Genomic DNA, 16,854 nt, shown 5'->3' with positions numbered 1-16,854 from the left:
CTGCAAGGCCTTGGGCCTACTTCCAGCCCCCAGGCACCAATGTACTGATACCTGTGACATTTGGTGGTGTTAAGCTTCAAGGGGATGAAGTCACACCTTCTACCCAGGGTTATGGAGCTCCTCGCAGGGTAAGATTTCAGGCTTCACCCCAGGCTGGAGGCGTGAAAATAGAACAATTACCATACACAGCAATGTGTATTTCACCCATTCACAGTATCAGGAAAGGCCTGCAAGGCCTTGGGCCTACTTCTAGCCTCCAGGCACCAATTTTACTGATACCTGTGACATTTGGTGGTGTTAAGCTTCAAGGGGATGAAGTCACACTTTATACCCAGGGTTATGGAGCTCAGCGCAGGGTAAGATTTTTGGTTATCCCCCTGGCTGGAGGTGTTTAAGCAAAACACCTCACATGCCCAGTACAGTGTATTTCACCCTTTCCCAGTATCAGGAAAGGCCTGCAAGGCCTTGTGCCTACTTCCAGCCTCCAGGCACCAATGTTACTGATACCTGTGACATTTGGTGGTGTTAAGCTTCAAGGGGAAGAAGTCCCACCTTCTACCCAGGGTTATGGAGCTCAGCGCAGGGTAAGATTTCAGGTTATCCCCCTGGCTTGAGGTGTTAAAGCCAAACACTCCACATGCCCAAGAATGTCTATTTCACACCTACACGGTATCAGGAAAGGCCTGCAAGGCCTTGGGCCTGCTTCCAGCCTCCAGGCACCAATGTTACTGATACCTGTGACATTTGGTGGTGTTAAGCTTCAAGGGGAAGGAGTCACATCTTCAACCCAGGGTTATGGAGCTCAGTGCAGGGTAAGAATTCAGGGTATCCCCCTGGCTGGAGGTGTTAAAGCAAAACATTTCACATGCCCAATAAGGTCTATTTCTCCCCTTCGCAGTGTCGGGAAAGGCCTGTAATGCCTTTGGCCTATTTCCAACCTCCAGGCACCATTTTTTGGGATACATGTAACATTTGGAGGTGTTAATCTTCAAAGGGATACAGTTGCTCCTTCTACCCAGGGCTATGGAAGTATGCACAGGGGGAGATCGCAGGTTTTCCCCTTGGAAGGAGGCGGAGAAGTAAAACACTTCCCTCAAATCCAAGGCGGCAAGGCTGAAATCTTACCCTATGCAGAGCTCCGTAGTTCTGGGTAGACGGAGTGCCATTGTCCCCTTGCAGCTGAGCACATCATAATTTCACATTTATCACTAAAACATGTGTTTGGTGGATAGAAATGTGCCCATGTCTCTGCAGGCCAAGGCCTGATCTTTCAAATGGGTGTATGTACCTTTTAGGCTAGGTGAAGTGTTTTCATTTCTTCACCTCCACTCGTGAGGGAAATCTTGAATCTTACCCTGCCTGGAGCTCCAAATCCCTGGGTAGAAAGAGTGACTTAGTGCCCTTGAATCTGAAAACCTCATAATGTCACAAATATCACTAAAGCAGGTCCCTGGTGGCTAGAAATGCCCCAGAGCCCTGAAGGCTCTATTCTGATATGGTGACTGGGTTATTTTGTGCTGTTTTGGGCCGTGTGAAGTATTTTATTCTTACACCGCCACCCCAGGGAAAGACGTGAAATATTTTCCTGTGCGGAGCTCTATATCTCTGGGAAGAAGGGCTGACGTTGTCCCCTTTATTCTGGAAACCTCATAGTATCAGATATATTACTAAAACAGGTTCCTGGAAGCTAGGGATGGGCCAGGGTACCTGAAGGCTAAGATCTGAAACTGTGAATGGTGTTCATGTACGTCTTGGACTATGAGAAGTGTTTTATTTGTGTTTCCCTCTACCTACATATAAGGCGAAAACCTGTAATTAGCAGTAGACCTCAATCAGGCTGCCAGGCGCAGAATCTGATTTGTCGGCGCAGGTCGCACTCTTGACATGCCATTTGATTCAGGAGTGGTCCCCACCCCAGCAATCGGGCTCAATACAACATTGATAGTCACAGGCCTCACTCTGTACTGTGGGATGTATGATGTAACAATTAGATTGCGGTACATTACATTGCTGTTTTAGGCGCTTTCCACGACTTGCACGGGAGGGCGCTCTAGACTTAGGAATAGTATGATTTACTATTCGAACTCCAGCCTAAGTAAGGTAGGGAAGGTGTTGGAATAGTAAATCGCACTATTCCATAGTCTAGTGCGCCCTCCCGTGCAAGTCGTGGAAAAGACTTGCGTTGTAAATGCAGCGATCGAAATGTACTGCGGTGTTTTGACCGCGTTGTTAAGGTCGGTTCCCGTCCAAAGATGTCACCTGAGATGTAAACCTAACTCCAGCTGTGAACATCAGCTCAGCAGAGTGCCTCCATGCAGGTACTGGGGTCACCATTTCAGGTGCCTTCACACCTTCTGCTCTCACGCTGGGTGCCAATGTAGGTCTAACTCGGCCGCCTGCCTCTATTGTGTCACTGTGTGTTTATTATGTTTAGTGTGCCCCCGTCTCCTCCAGCTCGGCGCTTGGCAGTGAATGCCCTCTGGCTGCATGTGAAGCTACCAGCGCGCAGCCGCCTTGTGATGCCCGTGAGTCTTGAGCCCGGCCCGTGCCCCGCTGCTTGTAAAAATCCCCCGGCTGCCCCCGAGTCGTGGGTGCCACAGCCGAGGGTGCAGGCGCGCGGCGAGGGCCCCCCTGACCCCCGGGCCGGGGCCCCCTGTTGTTGTCTTCGCTCCCCCGCTCGGCCGGCGGAGCCCTGTGTTACTTCGGCCCGTTCCAGAACGCGCTCCCCGCGTCCCCCTGAGCCCCATTGTGACGCCACAGGGCCCACTCCCTGCAGGAGGCCCCTCCCGCCCGCGGGCCGCCGCTCCCGGCCTCAGAGCGCGAGGGTGGATCGGGGGAAAGGGGCCCGGGGCCCGGGATTCAAGGCACGGGGGCGTCAGCCATCGGGGGAGGGCAGAGATTCACGGCGGATTACAAGCCTCTGAGGACGGGGTCGGCTGAAACGGGGGAGGGCACGGGAAGGGGTTGAAGTTGGGCTTCTTTTCATGTGTGTATGGGAGCGTGTGTTTAACGGATTGTGTTTAAAAACTTAGATAATCCGATAGTAGGAAACACAAAAGTCAGCTCGGAGCAGAGAGCCGAGTGCGCCTCGCACACAGCCCTCACTCCTCGGAACCAATCAGGGGCTGGCTCCTCCCACACGAACAGCAGACCTCCACAGAGACTTAGGGATTGAGATGCTGGACGACCATCTCCTCAAACTCAACAGGAAATTCTACACAGGATTAGATCAAAAAGAAAACCCACTGATCAGGAAACTCGCAGACATCTCTACGAACCCATTTGACCGCTACCCGCGTCCCATTGAAGCGCTAACCTTGCGAAACTGAAACAGAAACGCAGCATCCAAAAACTCAGCACTGCTTGAAGGCAAACGCCGGCAGGTACACAAAACCCACCGCTGCCAGATGGCATGATAGCCTCGGCAAGCAACCAAAACTCAACACTATCAGAAGGAACTTGATGGACAAAGACAAGACCCCCTGAGGAAACATGCTGACAATTCTGCATACTCAATCGACCGCTACCCGCGGCCCATCACTGAGATGACCATGTGATGCAACCTCAACTGTGACAAAGCGTCACACATCAATAAGACAATCTAAACAGCGACTAAAAAATTCAAAACGATTGTGGAGTAATGAGGCTACTGCCTCGGTATCCAAAAACTCACCACTGTCAGAAGGAATCTGACAGACGAAAACAAGACAGCAGACGGGAGGTACATTTCTGTTCTGTGACAGCGCCGAGACTCGTATTGCAATGGCAGAAACCGCTCCAGCCGCCGCGGCTCCTCCCGCTGAGGTCGCCCCCAAGAAGAAGCAGAAGAAAGCAGCGGGGGCCTCCAAGGCCAAGAAGCCTTCCGGTCCCAGCGTGTCCGACCTGATTTTGAAGTGTGTGACCGCCTCGGCCGAGAGGAAGGGAGTCTCCCTGGTGGCTCTGAAGAAGGCGCTGACCGCCGCCGGCTACGATGCGGACAAGAACAAGGGCCGCGTTAAGGTCTCCCTGAAGAGCCTGGTCAGTAAAGGCGCCCTAGCCCAGCTGAAGGGCACCGGGGCCTCCGGGTCCTTCAAAGTGAACAAGAAGCAGCTGGAGGGCAAGAAGGCAGCCAAGAAGACAGCTGCCAAGACCAAGAAGCCAGCGGCCAAGAAAGCTGCCCCTGCCGCCAAGAAGCCCAAAAAGGCTCCCGCGGGGGTCAAGAAGAGCCCGAAGAAGGTCAAGAAGCCAGCAGCAGCCAAGAGCCCCAAGAAGCCCAAGGCTGCCCCTGCCAAGAAGGCTGCCAAGAGCCCAGCGAAAGCCAAGGCGGCGAAGCCCAAAGTAGCCAAGAAAAGCCCTGCCAAGGTAGTCAAACCCAAGGCAGCCAAGCCCAAAGCAGCGAAGCCCAAAAAGGCAGCGCCCAAGAAGAAGTAAGGGCTGGCACCGAGACACTGCAAACACAACGGCTCTTTTAAGGGCCACCACCCTATCTAGAAGAGAGCGTGTTCCTCCCCACCTTTGCACCCACCCAATGGCCCCACTTCTCAAAAATAAACCGCACCATACATCCATAGCGCACTTTTCCACACGCGAGTGCCGCGTGTGATCTTGGCCATATAAACGGCTCTTTCGGTGCTGCGTGGATTGAAATCGTTATTACATAGAAAATAAGGGGGTCCGGGAGTTATAAGGCCTCCGTTTATAATACATGTGCAATAACGTGTGTGTCTCTGTGCTTTCACTGTACCCGGGCAGACTCTAAATAGTGTCTGCATAAAGCAGATGATTGTGAACTTTAATTGGAGCGCAGGTAACTGCGTGCTCCAGGGTGAGGGTAAAAAGCGGGTCTGGGAGTTATAAGACCTCAGTTTATTATAAACGTGTTTGTGTTGGTGCTTTCACTGTATCCGGGCAGACTCGATATAGCGCCTGCATAAAGCAGACGATTGTGAACTTTCAATCGAGCGCAGGTAACGGGGGCGTGTTCCAGAGTGACCAAGGGCAGTGTGCTTATGACATCTCGGGCTCCTCTCCCGGTTGACCGGGGTCGAGTCGTCCTCGTGACTACAAGTGGATGGACGGACGGAGACAAAGGCTGACCGAGGCGCGGGCTCCGGCGCCATCATCCAAGGGGGGGGGTCTCTTTTATCCACAGCTCATTGGACAGCTAGGCTGCAGCCTCCAGTTCAGTATCCAATCGTTGCACACCGCGGGCTATTTTCGAACGTGGGGCGGTCTCCTCAGCCAACCAGAGCAGCCCTCCGTCTGTGAGGGCATAAATAGGGCTCTTTCCCTGGTAGACGCCATTCTTCTCTGCCTTCGCTGAGAGAGACCGCTCCCGCCATGGCCCGCACCAAGCAGACAGCCCGCAAGTCCACCGGCGGCAAAGCGCCCCGCAAGCAGCTGGCCACCAAGGCAGCCCGCAAGAGCGCGCCTGCCACCGGAGGAGTCAAGAAGCCTCACCGCTACCGGCCAGGCACCGTGGCTCTCCGCGAGATCCGCCGCTACCAGAAGTCCACCGAGCTCCTCATCCGCAAGCTGCCCTTCCAGCGCTTGGTGAGGGAGATCGCCCAGGACTTCAAGACCGACCTGCGCTTCCAGAGCTCCGCCGTCATGGCCCTGCAGGAGGTCAGCGAGGCCTACCTGGTCGGGCTCTTCGAGGACACCAACCTGTGCGCCATCCACGCCAAGAGGGTGACCATCATGCCCAAGGACATCCAGCTGGCCCGTCGCATCCGAGGCGAGAGGGCCTAAGGAGACGGACCGACCCGAACAACCACCACCACAACGGCTCTTTTAAGGGCCACCACCCTGTCACCTACGAGCTTCTCTTATCTGTCATGGCATGTGTTTTACAGGTTAGGGAGGGTGTGCTGTGAGTACCACGGTCACTGGGCAACTTATACCGGCTCTGGGTTAACCAGAGCACTCTGTGTTCACAGTGCATAAACGCCTGTTCAATGTGTCCATCTAATAATAAAAAGCCTTTTTATAGGGGGTTGTGCAGGGATCCGCTGGTCACAAGCCACCGCTTAAGGGGCATCTGTGTCCCCGGTACATCGGGTTCGTGTGTCTGATTTCGGGAACGTTTGCCCCGGGGTGAACTAACGCCGTTCCCCAGGGTCTTAAAAGTACAAACACAACGTTAAACCCGCTCACAGAGACACTGTTCGCCCCCAACATGGAAAACCATAAGCCCGGGGGGGGGGGGGGCAGATGTGTGAATTCCCCAGTGGGTTTATTGAACCTCATCGTTACAGTGCTCATGTGACACTTGGTCCCATTCATATAGACATGTTAATTTAAAGAGGCGGAACGGGTTGCCTGCTGTCGGCCCTCGGTCTGCAGCAAGCCCCGTGAGAGCGGGCCTTTCTGCACTTAACATTACCCTTATAAAACACATATTCCAAAACACATTTCTCCGGTCATAATAGAAGCACGTTAGCTCTTAGGGGAGGAAGTGGTTGGCCCTTAAAAGAGCCGTTGTGTTCGTTGGGGTGCGCCTGGAAGCCCATGGGCATGCAAAGTGTTTTGCTTTAACACCTCCAGCCAGGGGGATAACCTGAATTCTTACCCTGCGCTGAGCTCCATAACCCTGGGTAGAAGGTTTGACTTCTTCCCCTTGAAGCTTAACACCACCAAATGTCACAGGTATCAGTAACATTGGTGCCTGGAGGCTGGAAGTAGGCACAAGGCCTTGCAGGCCTTTCCTGATACTGTGAAGGCGTGAAATAGACTTTATTGGGCATATGGAGTGTTTGGCTTTAACACCTCAAGCCAGGGGGATAACCTGAAATCTTACCCTGCGCTGAGCTCCATAACCCTGGGTAAAAGGTGTGACTTCATCCCCTTGAAGCTTAACACCACCACATGTCACAGGTAACAGTAACATTGGTGCCTGGAGGCTGGAAGTAGGCACAAGGCCTTGCAGGCCTTTCCTGATACTGTGAAGGGGTGAAATAGACTTTAATGGGCATGTGAAGTGTTTTGCTTTAACACCTCCAGCCAGGGGGATAACCTGAATTCTTACCCTGCACTGAGCTCCATAACCCTGGGTAGAAGGCGTGACTTCTTCCCCTTGAAGCTTAACACCACCAAATGTCACAGGTATCAGTAACTTTGGTGCCTGGAGGCTGGAAGTAGGCCCAAGGCCTTGCAGGCCTTTCCTGATACTGTGAAGGGGTGAAATAGACTTTATTTGGCATGTGGAGTGTTTTGCTTTAACACCTCAAGCCAGGGCGATAACCTGAAATCTTACCCTGCGCTGAGCTCCATAACCCTGGGTAAAAGGTGTGACTTCATCCCCTTGAAGCTTAACACCACCAAATATCACAGGTATCAGTAACATTGGTGCCTGGAGGCTGGAAGTAGGCACAAGGCCTTGCAGGCCTTTCCTGATACTGTGAAGGGGTGAAACAGACTTTATTGGGCATGTGAAGTGTTTTGCTTTAACACCTCCAGCCAGGGGGATAACCCAAATTCTTACCCTGCACTGAGCTCCATAACCCTGGGTAGAAGGTGTGACTTCATCCCATTGAAGCTTAACACCACCACATGTCACAGGTATCAGTAACATTGTTGCCTGGAGGCTGGAAGTAGGCACAAGGCCTTGCAGGCCTTTCATGATACTGTGAAGGGGTGAAACAGACTTTATTGGGCATGTGAAGTGTTTTAATTTTACACCTCCAGCCAGGGGGATAACCCAAATTCTTACCCTGCGCTGAGCTCCATAACCCTGGGTAGAAGATTTGACTTCTTCCCATTGAAGCTTAACACCACCAAATGTCACAGGTATCAGTAACATTGGTGCCTGGAGGCTGGAAGTAGGCACAAGGCCTTGCAGGCCTTTCCTGATACTGGGAAAGGGTTAAATACACTGTACTGGGCATGTGAGGTGTTTTGCTTAAACACCTCCAGCCAGGGGGATAACCTGAAATCTTACCCTGCGCGGAGCTCCATAACCCTGGGTAGAAGGTGCGACTTCATCCCCTTGGAGCTTAACACCACCAAAGGTCACAGGTATCAGTAACATTGGTGCCTGGAGGCTGGAAGTAGGCCCAAGGCCTTGCAGGCCTTTCCTGATACTGTGAAGGGGTGAAATAGAGTTTAATGGGCATGTGAAGTGTTTTGCTTTAACACCTCCAGCCAGGGGGATAACCTGAATTCTTACCCTGCGCTGAGCTCCATAACCCTGGGTAGAAAGTGTGACTTCATCCCCTTGAAGCTTAACACTACCAAATGTCACAGGTATCAGTAACATTGGTGCCTGGAGGCTGGAAGTAGGCCCAAGGCCTTGCAGGCCTTTCCTGATACTGTGAATGGGTGAAATACACATTGTTGTGTATGGTAACTGTTCTATTTTCACGCCTTAAGCCTGGGGTGAAGCCTGAAATCTTACCCTGCGCGGAGCTCCATAACCCTGGGTAGAAGGTGCGACTTCATCCCCTTGAAGCTTAACACCACCAAATGTCACAGGTATCAGTAACATTGGTGCCTGGAGGCTGGAAGTAGGCACAAGGCCTTGCAGGCCTTTCCTGATACTGGGAAAGGGTGAAATACACTGTACTGGGCGTGTGAGGTGTTTTGCTTAAACACCTCCAGCCAGGTGGATTACCTAAAATCTTACCCTGCTCTGAGCTCCATAACCCTGGATAGAAAGTGTGACTTCGTCCCCTTGAAGCTTAACACCACCAAATGTCACAGGTATCAGTAAAATTGGTGCCTGGAGGCTGGAAGTAGGCCCAAGGCCTTGCAGGCCTTTCCTGATACCGTGAAGGTGTGAAATAGACTTTCTTGGGCATGTGGAGTGTTTGGCTTTAACACCTCAATCCAGGGGGATAACCTGAAATCTTACCCTGCGCTGAGCTCCATGACCCTGGGTAAAAGGTGTGACTACATCCCCTTGAAACTTAACACCACCACATGTCACAGGTATCAGTAACATTGGTGCGTGGAGGCTGGAAGTAGGCCCAATGCCTTGCAGGCCTTTCCTGATACTGTGAAGAGGTGAAATAGACTTTATTGGGCATGTGGAGTGTTTGGCTTTAACACCTCAAGCCAGGGGGATAACCTGAAATCTTACCCTGCGCTGAGCTCCATAACCCTGGGTAGAAGGTGTGACTTAATCCCCTTGAAGCTTAACCCCACCACATGTCACAGGTAACAGTAACATTGGTGCCTGGAGGCTGGAAGTAGGCACAAGGCCTTGCAGGCCTTTCCTGATACTGTGAAGGGGTGAAATAGACTTCAATGGGCGTGCAAAGTGTTTTCCTTTAACACCTCCAGCCAGGGGGATAACCTGAAATCTTACCCTGCGCTGAGCTCCATAACCCTGGGTAGAAGATGTGACTTCATCCCCTTGAAGCTGAGCACCTCCAAATGTCACAAGTATCACAAAAACAGGTGCCTGGGGGCTGGAAGGAGGCCCAAGGCCTTGCAGCCCTTTCCTGATACTGTGAAGGGGTGAAATAGACTTTATTGGGCATGTGAAGTGTTTTGCTTTAACAACTCCAGCCAGGGGGATAACCTAAAATCTTACCCTGCGCTGAGCTCCATAACCCTGGGTATAAAGTGTGACTTCATCCCCTTGAAGCTTAAGACCACCAAATGTCACAGGTATCAGTCACATTGGTGCCTGGAGGCTGGAAGTAGGCACAAGGCCTTGCAGGACTATCCTGATACTGGGAAAGCGTGAAATACACTGTACTGGGCATGTGAGGTGTTTTGCTTAAACACCTCCAGCCAGGGGGATAACCTAAAATCTTACCCTGTGCTGAGCTCCATAACCCTAGGTAGAAAGTGTGACTTCATCCCCTTGAAGCTTAACACTACCAAATGTCACAGGTATCAGTAACATTGGTGCCTGGAAGTAGGCCCAAGGCCTTGCAGGCCTTTCCTGATACTGTGAATGGGTGAAATACACATTGTTGTGTATGGTAACTGTTCTATTTTCACGCCTTAAGCCTGGGGTGAAGCCTGAAATCTTACCCTGCGCGGAGCTCCATAACCCTGGGTAGAAGGTGCGACTTCATCCCCTTGAAGCTTAACACCACCAAATGTCACAGGTATCAGTAACATTGGTGCCTGGAGGCTGGAAGTAGGCACAAGGCCTTGCAGGCCTTTACTGATACTGGGAAAGGGTGAAATACACTGTACTGGGCATGTGAGGTGTTTTGCTTAAACACCTCCAGCCAGGGGGATAACCTGAATTCTTACCCTGCACTGAGCTCCATAACCCTGGGTAGAAGGTGTGACTTCTTCCCCTTGAAGCTTAACACCACCACATGTCACAGGTATCAGTAACATTGGTGCCTGGGGGCTGGAAGTAGGCCCAAGGCCTTGCAGGCCTTTCCTGATACTGTGAAAGGGGTGAAATAGACTTTATTGGGCATGTGAAGTGTTTTGCTTTAGCAACTCAAGCCCGGGCGATAACCTGAAATCTTACCCTGCGCTGAGCTCCATAACCCTGGGTAGAAGGTGTGACTTCTTCCCCTTGAAGCTTAACACCACCAAATGTCACAGGTATCAGTAACATTGGTGCCTGGGGGCTGGAAGTTGGCCCAAGGCCTTGCAGGCCTTTCCTGATACTGTGAAGGACTGAAATACAACGTATTGGGCATGTGAAGTGTTTTGCTTTAACACCTCCAGCCAGAGGGATGACCTGAAATCGTACCCTGCACTGAGCTCCATAACCCTGGGTAGAAGGTGTGACTTCTTCCCCTTGAAGCTTAACACCACCAAATGTCACAGGTATCAGTAACATTGGTGCCTGGAGGCTGGAAGTAGGCACAAGGCCTTGCAGGCCTTTCCTGATACTGGGAAAGGGTGACATACACTGTACTGGGCATGTGAGGTGTTTTGCTTAAACACCTCCAGCCAGGGGGATAACCAAAAAATCTTACCCTGCGCTGAGCTCCATAACCCTGGGTATAAAGTGTGACTTCATCCCCTTGAAGCTTAACACCACCAAATGTCACAGGTATCAGTAAAATTGGTGCCTGGAGGCTGGAAGTAGGCCCACGGCCTTGCAGGCCTTTCCTGATACAGTAAAGGGGTGAAATAGACTTTATTGGGCATGTGGAGTGTTTTGCTTTAACACCTCCAGCCAGGGGGATAACCTGAAATCTTAGCCTGCGCAGAGCTCCATAACCCTGGGTAGAAGGTGCGACTTCATCCCCTTGAAGCTTTACACCACCAAATGTCACAGGCATCAGTAACATTGGTGCCTGGGGGCTGGAAGTAGGCACAAGGCCTTGCAGGCCTTTCCTGATACTGTTAAGGGGTGAAATAGAGTTTAATGGGCATGTGAAGTGTTTTGCTTTAACACCTCCAGCCAGGGGGATAACCTGAATTCTTACCCTGCGCTGAGCTCCATGACCCTGGGTAGAAAGTGTGACTTCATCCCCTTGAAGCTTAACACCACCAAATGTCACAGGTATCAGTTACATTGGTGCCTGGAGGCTGGAAGTATGCCCAAGGCCTTGCAGGCCTTTCCTAATACTGTGAAGGGGTGAAATAGACTTTATTGGGCATGTGAAGTGTTTTGCTTTAACACCTCAAGCCAGGGGGATAACCTGAAATCTTACCCTGCGCTGAGCTCCATAACCCTGGGTAAAAGGTGTGACGTCATCCCCTTGAAGCTTAACAACACCAAATGTCACAGGTATCAGTAAAATTGGTGCCTGGAGGCTGGATGTAGGCCCAAGGCCTTGCAGGCCTTTCCTGATACTGTGAATGGGTGAAATACACATTGCTGTGTATGGTAATTGTTCTATTTTCACGCCTCCAGCCTGGGGTGAAGCCTGAAATCTTACCCTGCGAGGAGCTCCATAACCCTGGGTAGAAGGTGTGACTTCATCCCCTTGAAGCTTAACACCACCAAATGTCACAGGTATCAGTACATTGGTGCCTGGGGGCTGGAAGTAGGCCCAAGGCCTTGCAGGCCTTTCCTGATACTGTGAAGGGGTGAAATAGACTTTATTGGGCATGTGGAGTGTTTTGCTTTAACACCTCCAGCCAGGGGGATAACCTGAAATCTTAGCCTGCGCAGAGCTCCATAACCCTGGGTAGAAGGTGCGACTTCATCCCCTTGAAGCTTTACACCACCAAATGTCACAGGCATCAGTAACATTGGTGCCTGGGGGCTGGAAGTAGGCACAAGGCCTTGCAGGCCTTTCCTGATACTGTTAAGGGGTGAAATAGAGTTTAATGGGCATGTGAAGTGTTTTGCTTTAACACCTCCAGCCAGGGGGATAACCTGAATTCTTACCCTGCGCTGAGCTCCATGACCCTGGGTAGAAAGTGTGACTTCATCCCCTTGAAGCTTAACACCACCAAATGTCACAGGTATCAGTTGCATTGGTGCCTGGAGGCTGGAAGTATGCCCAAGGCCTTGCAGGCCTTTCCTAATACTGTGAAGGGGTGAAATAGACTTTATTGGGCATGTGAAGTGTTTTGCTTTAACACCTCAAGCCAGGGGGATAACCTGAAATCTTACCCTGCGCTGAGCTCCATAACCCTGGGTAAAAGGTGTGACGTCATCCCCTTGAAGCTTAACAACACCAAATGTCACAGGTATCAGTAAAATTGGTGCCTGGAGGCTGGATGTAGGCCCAAGGCCTTGCAGGCCTTTCCTGATACTGTGAATGGGTGAAATACACATTGCTGTGTATGGTAATTGTTCTATTTTCACGCCTCCAGCCTGGGGTGAAGCCTGAAATCTTACCCTGCGAGGAGCTCCATAACCCTGGGTAGAAGGTGTGACTTCATCCCCTTGAAGCTTAACACCACCAAATGTCACAGGTATCAGTACATTGGTGCCTGGGGGCTGGAAGTAGGCCCAAGGCCTTGCAGGCCTTTCCTGATACTGTGAAGGGGTGAAATAGACTTTATTGGGCATGTGAAGTGTTTTGCTTTAACACCTCAAGCCAGGGCGATAACCTGAAATCTTACCCTGCGCTGAGCTCCATAACCCTGGGTAGAAGGTGTGACTTCACCCCCTTGAAGTTGAACAACACCAAATGTCACAGGTATCAGTATAATTGGTGCCTGGAGGCTGGAAGTAGGCCCAAGGCATTGCAGGTCCTTCCTGATACTGTGATGGGGTGAAATAGACTTTATTGGGCATGTGAAGTATTTTTCTTTAACACCTCCAGCCAGGGGGATAACCCGAATTCTTACCCTGCACTGAGCTCCATAACCCTGGGTAGAAGGTGTGACTTCATCCCCTTGAAGCTTAACACCACCAAATGTCACAGGTATCAGTATCATTGGTGCCTGGAGGCTGGAAGTAGGCACAAGACCTTGCAGGCCTTTCCTGATACTGTGAAGGGGTGAAATAGACTTTACTTGGCATGTGTAGTGTTTTGCTTCATCACTTCCAGCTAAGGGTGAAAAGCTGATATCTTACCCTGCGCTGAGCTCCATAACCCTGGGTAGAAGGTGTGACTTCATCCCCTTGAAGTTGAACAACACCAAATGTCACAGGTATCAGTACAATTGGTGCCTGGAGAATAGATGTAGGCCCAAGGCCTTGCAGGCCTTTCCTGATACTGTGAAGGGGTGAAATAGACTTTACTTGGCATGTGTAGTGTTTTGCTTTAACACCTCGAGCAAGGGGGATAACCTGAAATCTTACCCTGCACTGAGCTCCTTAACCCCGGGTAAAAGGTGTGCCTTCATCCCCTTGAAGCTCAACACCACCAAATGTCACAGGTATCAGTAAAATTTGTGCCTGGAGGCTGGAAGTAGGCCCAAGGCCTTGCAGGCCTTTCCTGATACTGTGAAAGGGGTGAAATAGACTTTATTTGGCATGTGAAGTGTTTGGCTTTAACACCTCAGGCCAGGGGGATAAACTGAAATCTTACCCTGCACTGAGCTCCATAACCCTGGGTAGAAGGTGTGACTTCATCCCCTTTGAAGCTGAGCACCTCCAAATGTCACAAGTATCACAAAAACAGGTGCCTGGGGGCTGGAAGTAGGCCCAAGGCCTTGCAGGCCTTTCCTGATACTGTGAAGGGGTGAAATAGACTTTATTGGGCATGTGAAGTGTTTTGCTTTAACACCTCAAGCCAGGGGGATAACCTGAATTCTTACCCTGCGCTGAGCTCCATAACCCTGGGTAGAAGGTGTGACTTCATCCCCTTGAAGCTTAACACCACCACATGTCACAGGTATCAGTAACATTGGTGCCTGGAGGCTGGAAGTAGGCACACGGCATTGCAGGCCTTTCCTGATACTGTGAAGGGATGAAATAGACTTTAATGGGCATGCAAAGTGTTTTGCTTTAACACCTCCAGCCAGGGGGATAACCTGAATTCTTACCCTGCGCTGAGCTCCATAACCCTGGGTAGAAGGTGTGACTTCTTCCCCTTGAAGCTTAACACCACCAAATGTCACAGGTATCAGTAACATTGGTGCCTGGAGGCTGGAAGTAGGCACACGGCCTTGCAGGCCTTTCCTGATACTGTGAAGGCGTGAAATAGACTTTATTGGGCATGTGGAGTGTTTGGCTTTAACACCTCAAGCCAGGGGGATAACCTGAAATCTTACCCTGCGCTGAGCTCCATAACCCTGGGTAAAAGGTGTGACTTCATCCCCTTGAAGCTTAACACCACCACATGTCACAGGTAACAGTAACATTGGTGCCTGGAGGCTGGAAGTAGGCACAAGGCCTTGCAGGCCTTTCCTGATACTGTGAAGGGGTGAAAAAGACTTTAATGGGCATGTGAAGTGTTTTGCTTTAACACCTCCAGCCAGGGGGATAACCTGAATTCTTACCCTGCACTGAGCTCCATAACCCTGGGTAGAAGGTGTGACTTCATACCCTTGAAGCTTAACACCTCCAAATGTCACCGGTATCAGTACAATTGGTGCCTGGAGGCTGTAAGTAGGCCCAAGGCCTTGCAGGCCTTTCCTGATACTGAGAAAGGGGTGAAATAGACTTTATTGGGCATGTGAAGTGTTTTGCTTTAACACCTCAAGCCAGGGCGCATACCTGAATTCTTACCCTGCGCTGAGCTCCATAACCCTGGGTAAAAGGTGTGACTTCATCCCCTTGAAGCGTAACACCACCACATGTCACAGGTATCAGTAACATTGGTGCCTGGAGGCTGGAAGTAGGCACAAGGACTTGCAGGCCTTTCCTGATACTGTGAAGGGGTGAAATAGACTTTATTGGGCATGTGAAGTGTTTTGCTTTAACACCTCCAGCCAGGGTGATAACCTGAAATCTTACCCTGCGCTGACCTCAATAACCCTGGGTAGAAGGTACAACTTCGTCCCCTTGAACTTTAACACCGCCAAATGTCACAAGTTTCATTAAAACTGCTGCCTGGAGGCTGGAGGTAGGCCAGAGGCCTTGCGGACCTTTCCCTGTAACTGTAAAGGAGGGAAATACACTTTGTTGTGTATGTGATGTTTTGAGTTTTCACACATCTAGGCAGGGGTGATACCTGAAATCTTACCTCGTGCGGAGCTCCATAACCCTGGGTAGAAGGTGTGACTTCATCCCCTTGAAGCTGAACACCTCCAAATGTCACAAGTATCACAAAAACAGGTGCCTGGGGTCTGGAAGTAGGCCCAAGGCCTTGCAGGCCTTTCCTGATACTGTGAATGGGTGAAATAGACTTTATTGGGCATGTGAAGTGTTTTGCTTTAACACCTCCAGCCAGGGGGATAACCCGAATTCTTACCCTGCACTGAGCTCCATAACCCTGGGTAGAAGGTGTGACTTCATCCCCTTGAAGCTTAACACCACCACATGTCACAGGTATCAGTAACATTGGTGCCTGGAGGCTGGAAGTAGGCACAAGGCCTTGCAGGCCTTTCCTGATACTGTGAAGGGGTGAAACAGACTTTATTGGGCATGTGAAGTGTTTTAATTTAACACCTCCAGCCAGGGGGATAACCCAAATTCTTACCCTGCGCTGAGCTCCATAACCCTGGGTAGAAGATGTGACTTCTTCCCCTTGAAGCTTAACACCACCAAATGTCACAGGTATCAGTAACATTGGTGCCTGGAGGCTGGAAGTAGGCACAAGGCCTTGCAGGCCTTCCCTGATACTGTGGAGGGGTGAAATAGACTTTATTTGGCATGTGAAGTGTTTTCCTTTAACACCTCCAGCCAGGGGGATGACCTAAATTCTTACCCTGCGCGGAGCTCCATAACCCTGGGTAGAAGGTGTGACTTCATCCCCTTGAAGCTTAACACCACCACATGTCACAGGTATCAGTAACATTGGTGCCTGGAGGCTGGAAGTAGGCCCAAGGCCTTGCAGGCCTTTCCTGATACTGTGAAGGGGTGAAACAGACTTTATTGGGCATGTGAAGTGTTTTAATTTAACACCTCCAGCCAGGGGGATAACCCAAATTCTTACCCTGCGCTGAGCTCCATAACCCTGGGTAGAAGATATGACTTCTTCCCCTTGAAGCTTAACACCTCCAAATGTCACAGGTATCGGTATAATTGGTGGCAGGAGGCTGGAAGTAGGCCCAAGGCCTTGCAGGCCTTTCCTGATACTGTGGAGGGGTGAAATAGACTTTATTGGGCATGAGAAGTGTTTTGCTTTAACACCTCAAGTCAGGGGTGAAGCCTGGAATCTTACCCTGCGCTGAGTTCCAGAACCCTGGGTAGAAGGTGCAACTTCATCCCCTTGAAGTTGAACACCTACAAATGTCACAAGTGTCAGTGAAATTGGTGCCTAGAGGCTGGAAGAAGGCACAAGGCCTTTCCTGATACTGTGAAGGGGTGAAATAGACTTTATAGGGCATGTGAAGTGTTTTGCTTTAACACCTCAAGCCAGGGGGATAACCTGAATTCTTACCCTGCGCTGAGCTCCATAACCCTGGGTAGAAGGTGTGACTTCATCCCCTTGAAGC

At 50.9% G+C, this 16,854-nt stretch overlaps 1 protein-coding gene across 1 annotated transcript; it reads left to right on the top strand.

Moving 5' to 3' along the window:
* Positions 1 to 3,717: 3,717 nt before the first annotated feature.
* Positions 3,718 to 4,436, top strand: LOC144807593 (histone H1.01-like). The gene has a single exon (XM_078673233.1). It carries the CDS (start codon positions 3,763 to 3,765, stop codon positions 4,408 to 4,410), a length of 648 nt encoding a protein of 215 aa, XP_078529359.1. The 5' UTR covers positions 3,718 to 3,762; the 3' UTR covers positions 4,411 to 4,436.
* Positions 4,437 to 16,854: the final 12,418 nt, after the last annotated feature.

This window comes from Lissotriton helveticus, unplaced genomic scaffold, assembly GCF_964261635.1.
Source record: "Lissotriton helveticus unplaced genomic scaffold, aLisHel1.1 SCAFFOLD_1133, whole genome shotgun sequence".
Lineage (NCBI taxonomy): Eukaryota > Metazoa > Chordata > Amphibia > Caudata > Salamandridae > Lissotriton > Lissotriton helveticus.
This window is presented reverse-complemented; position numbering and strand designations above follow the sequence as displayed.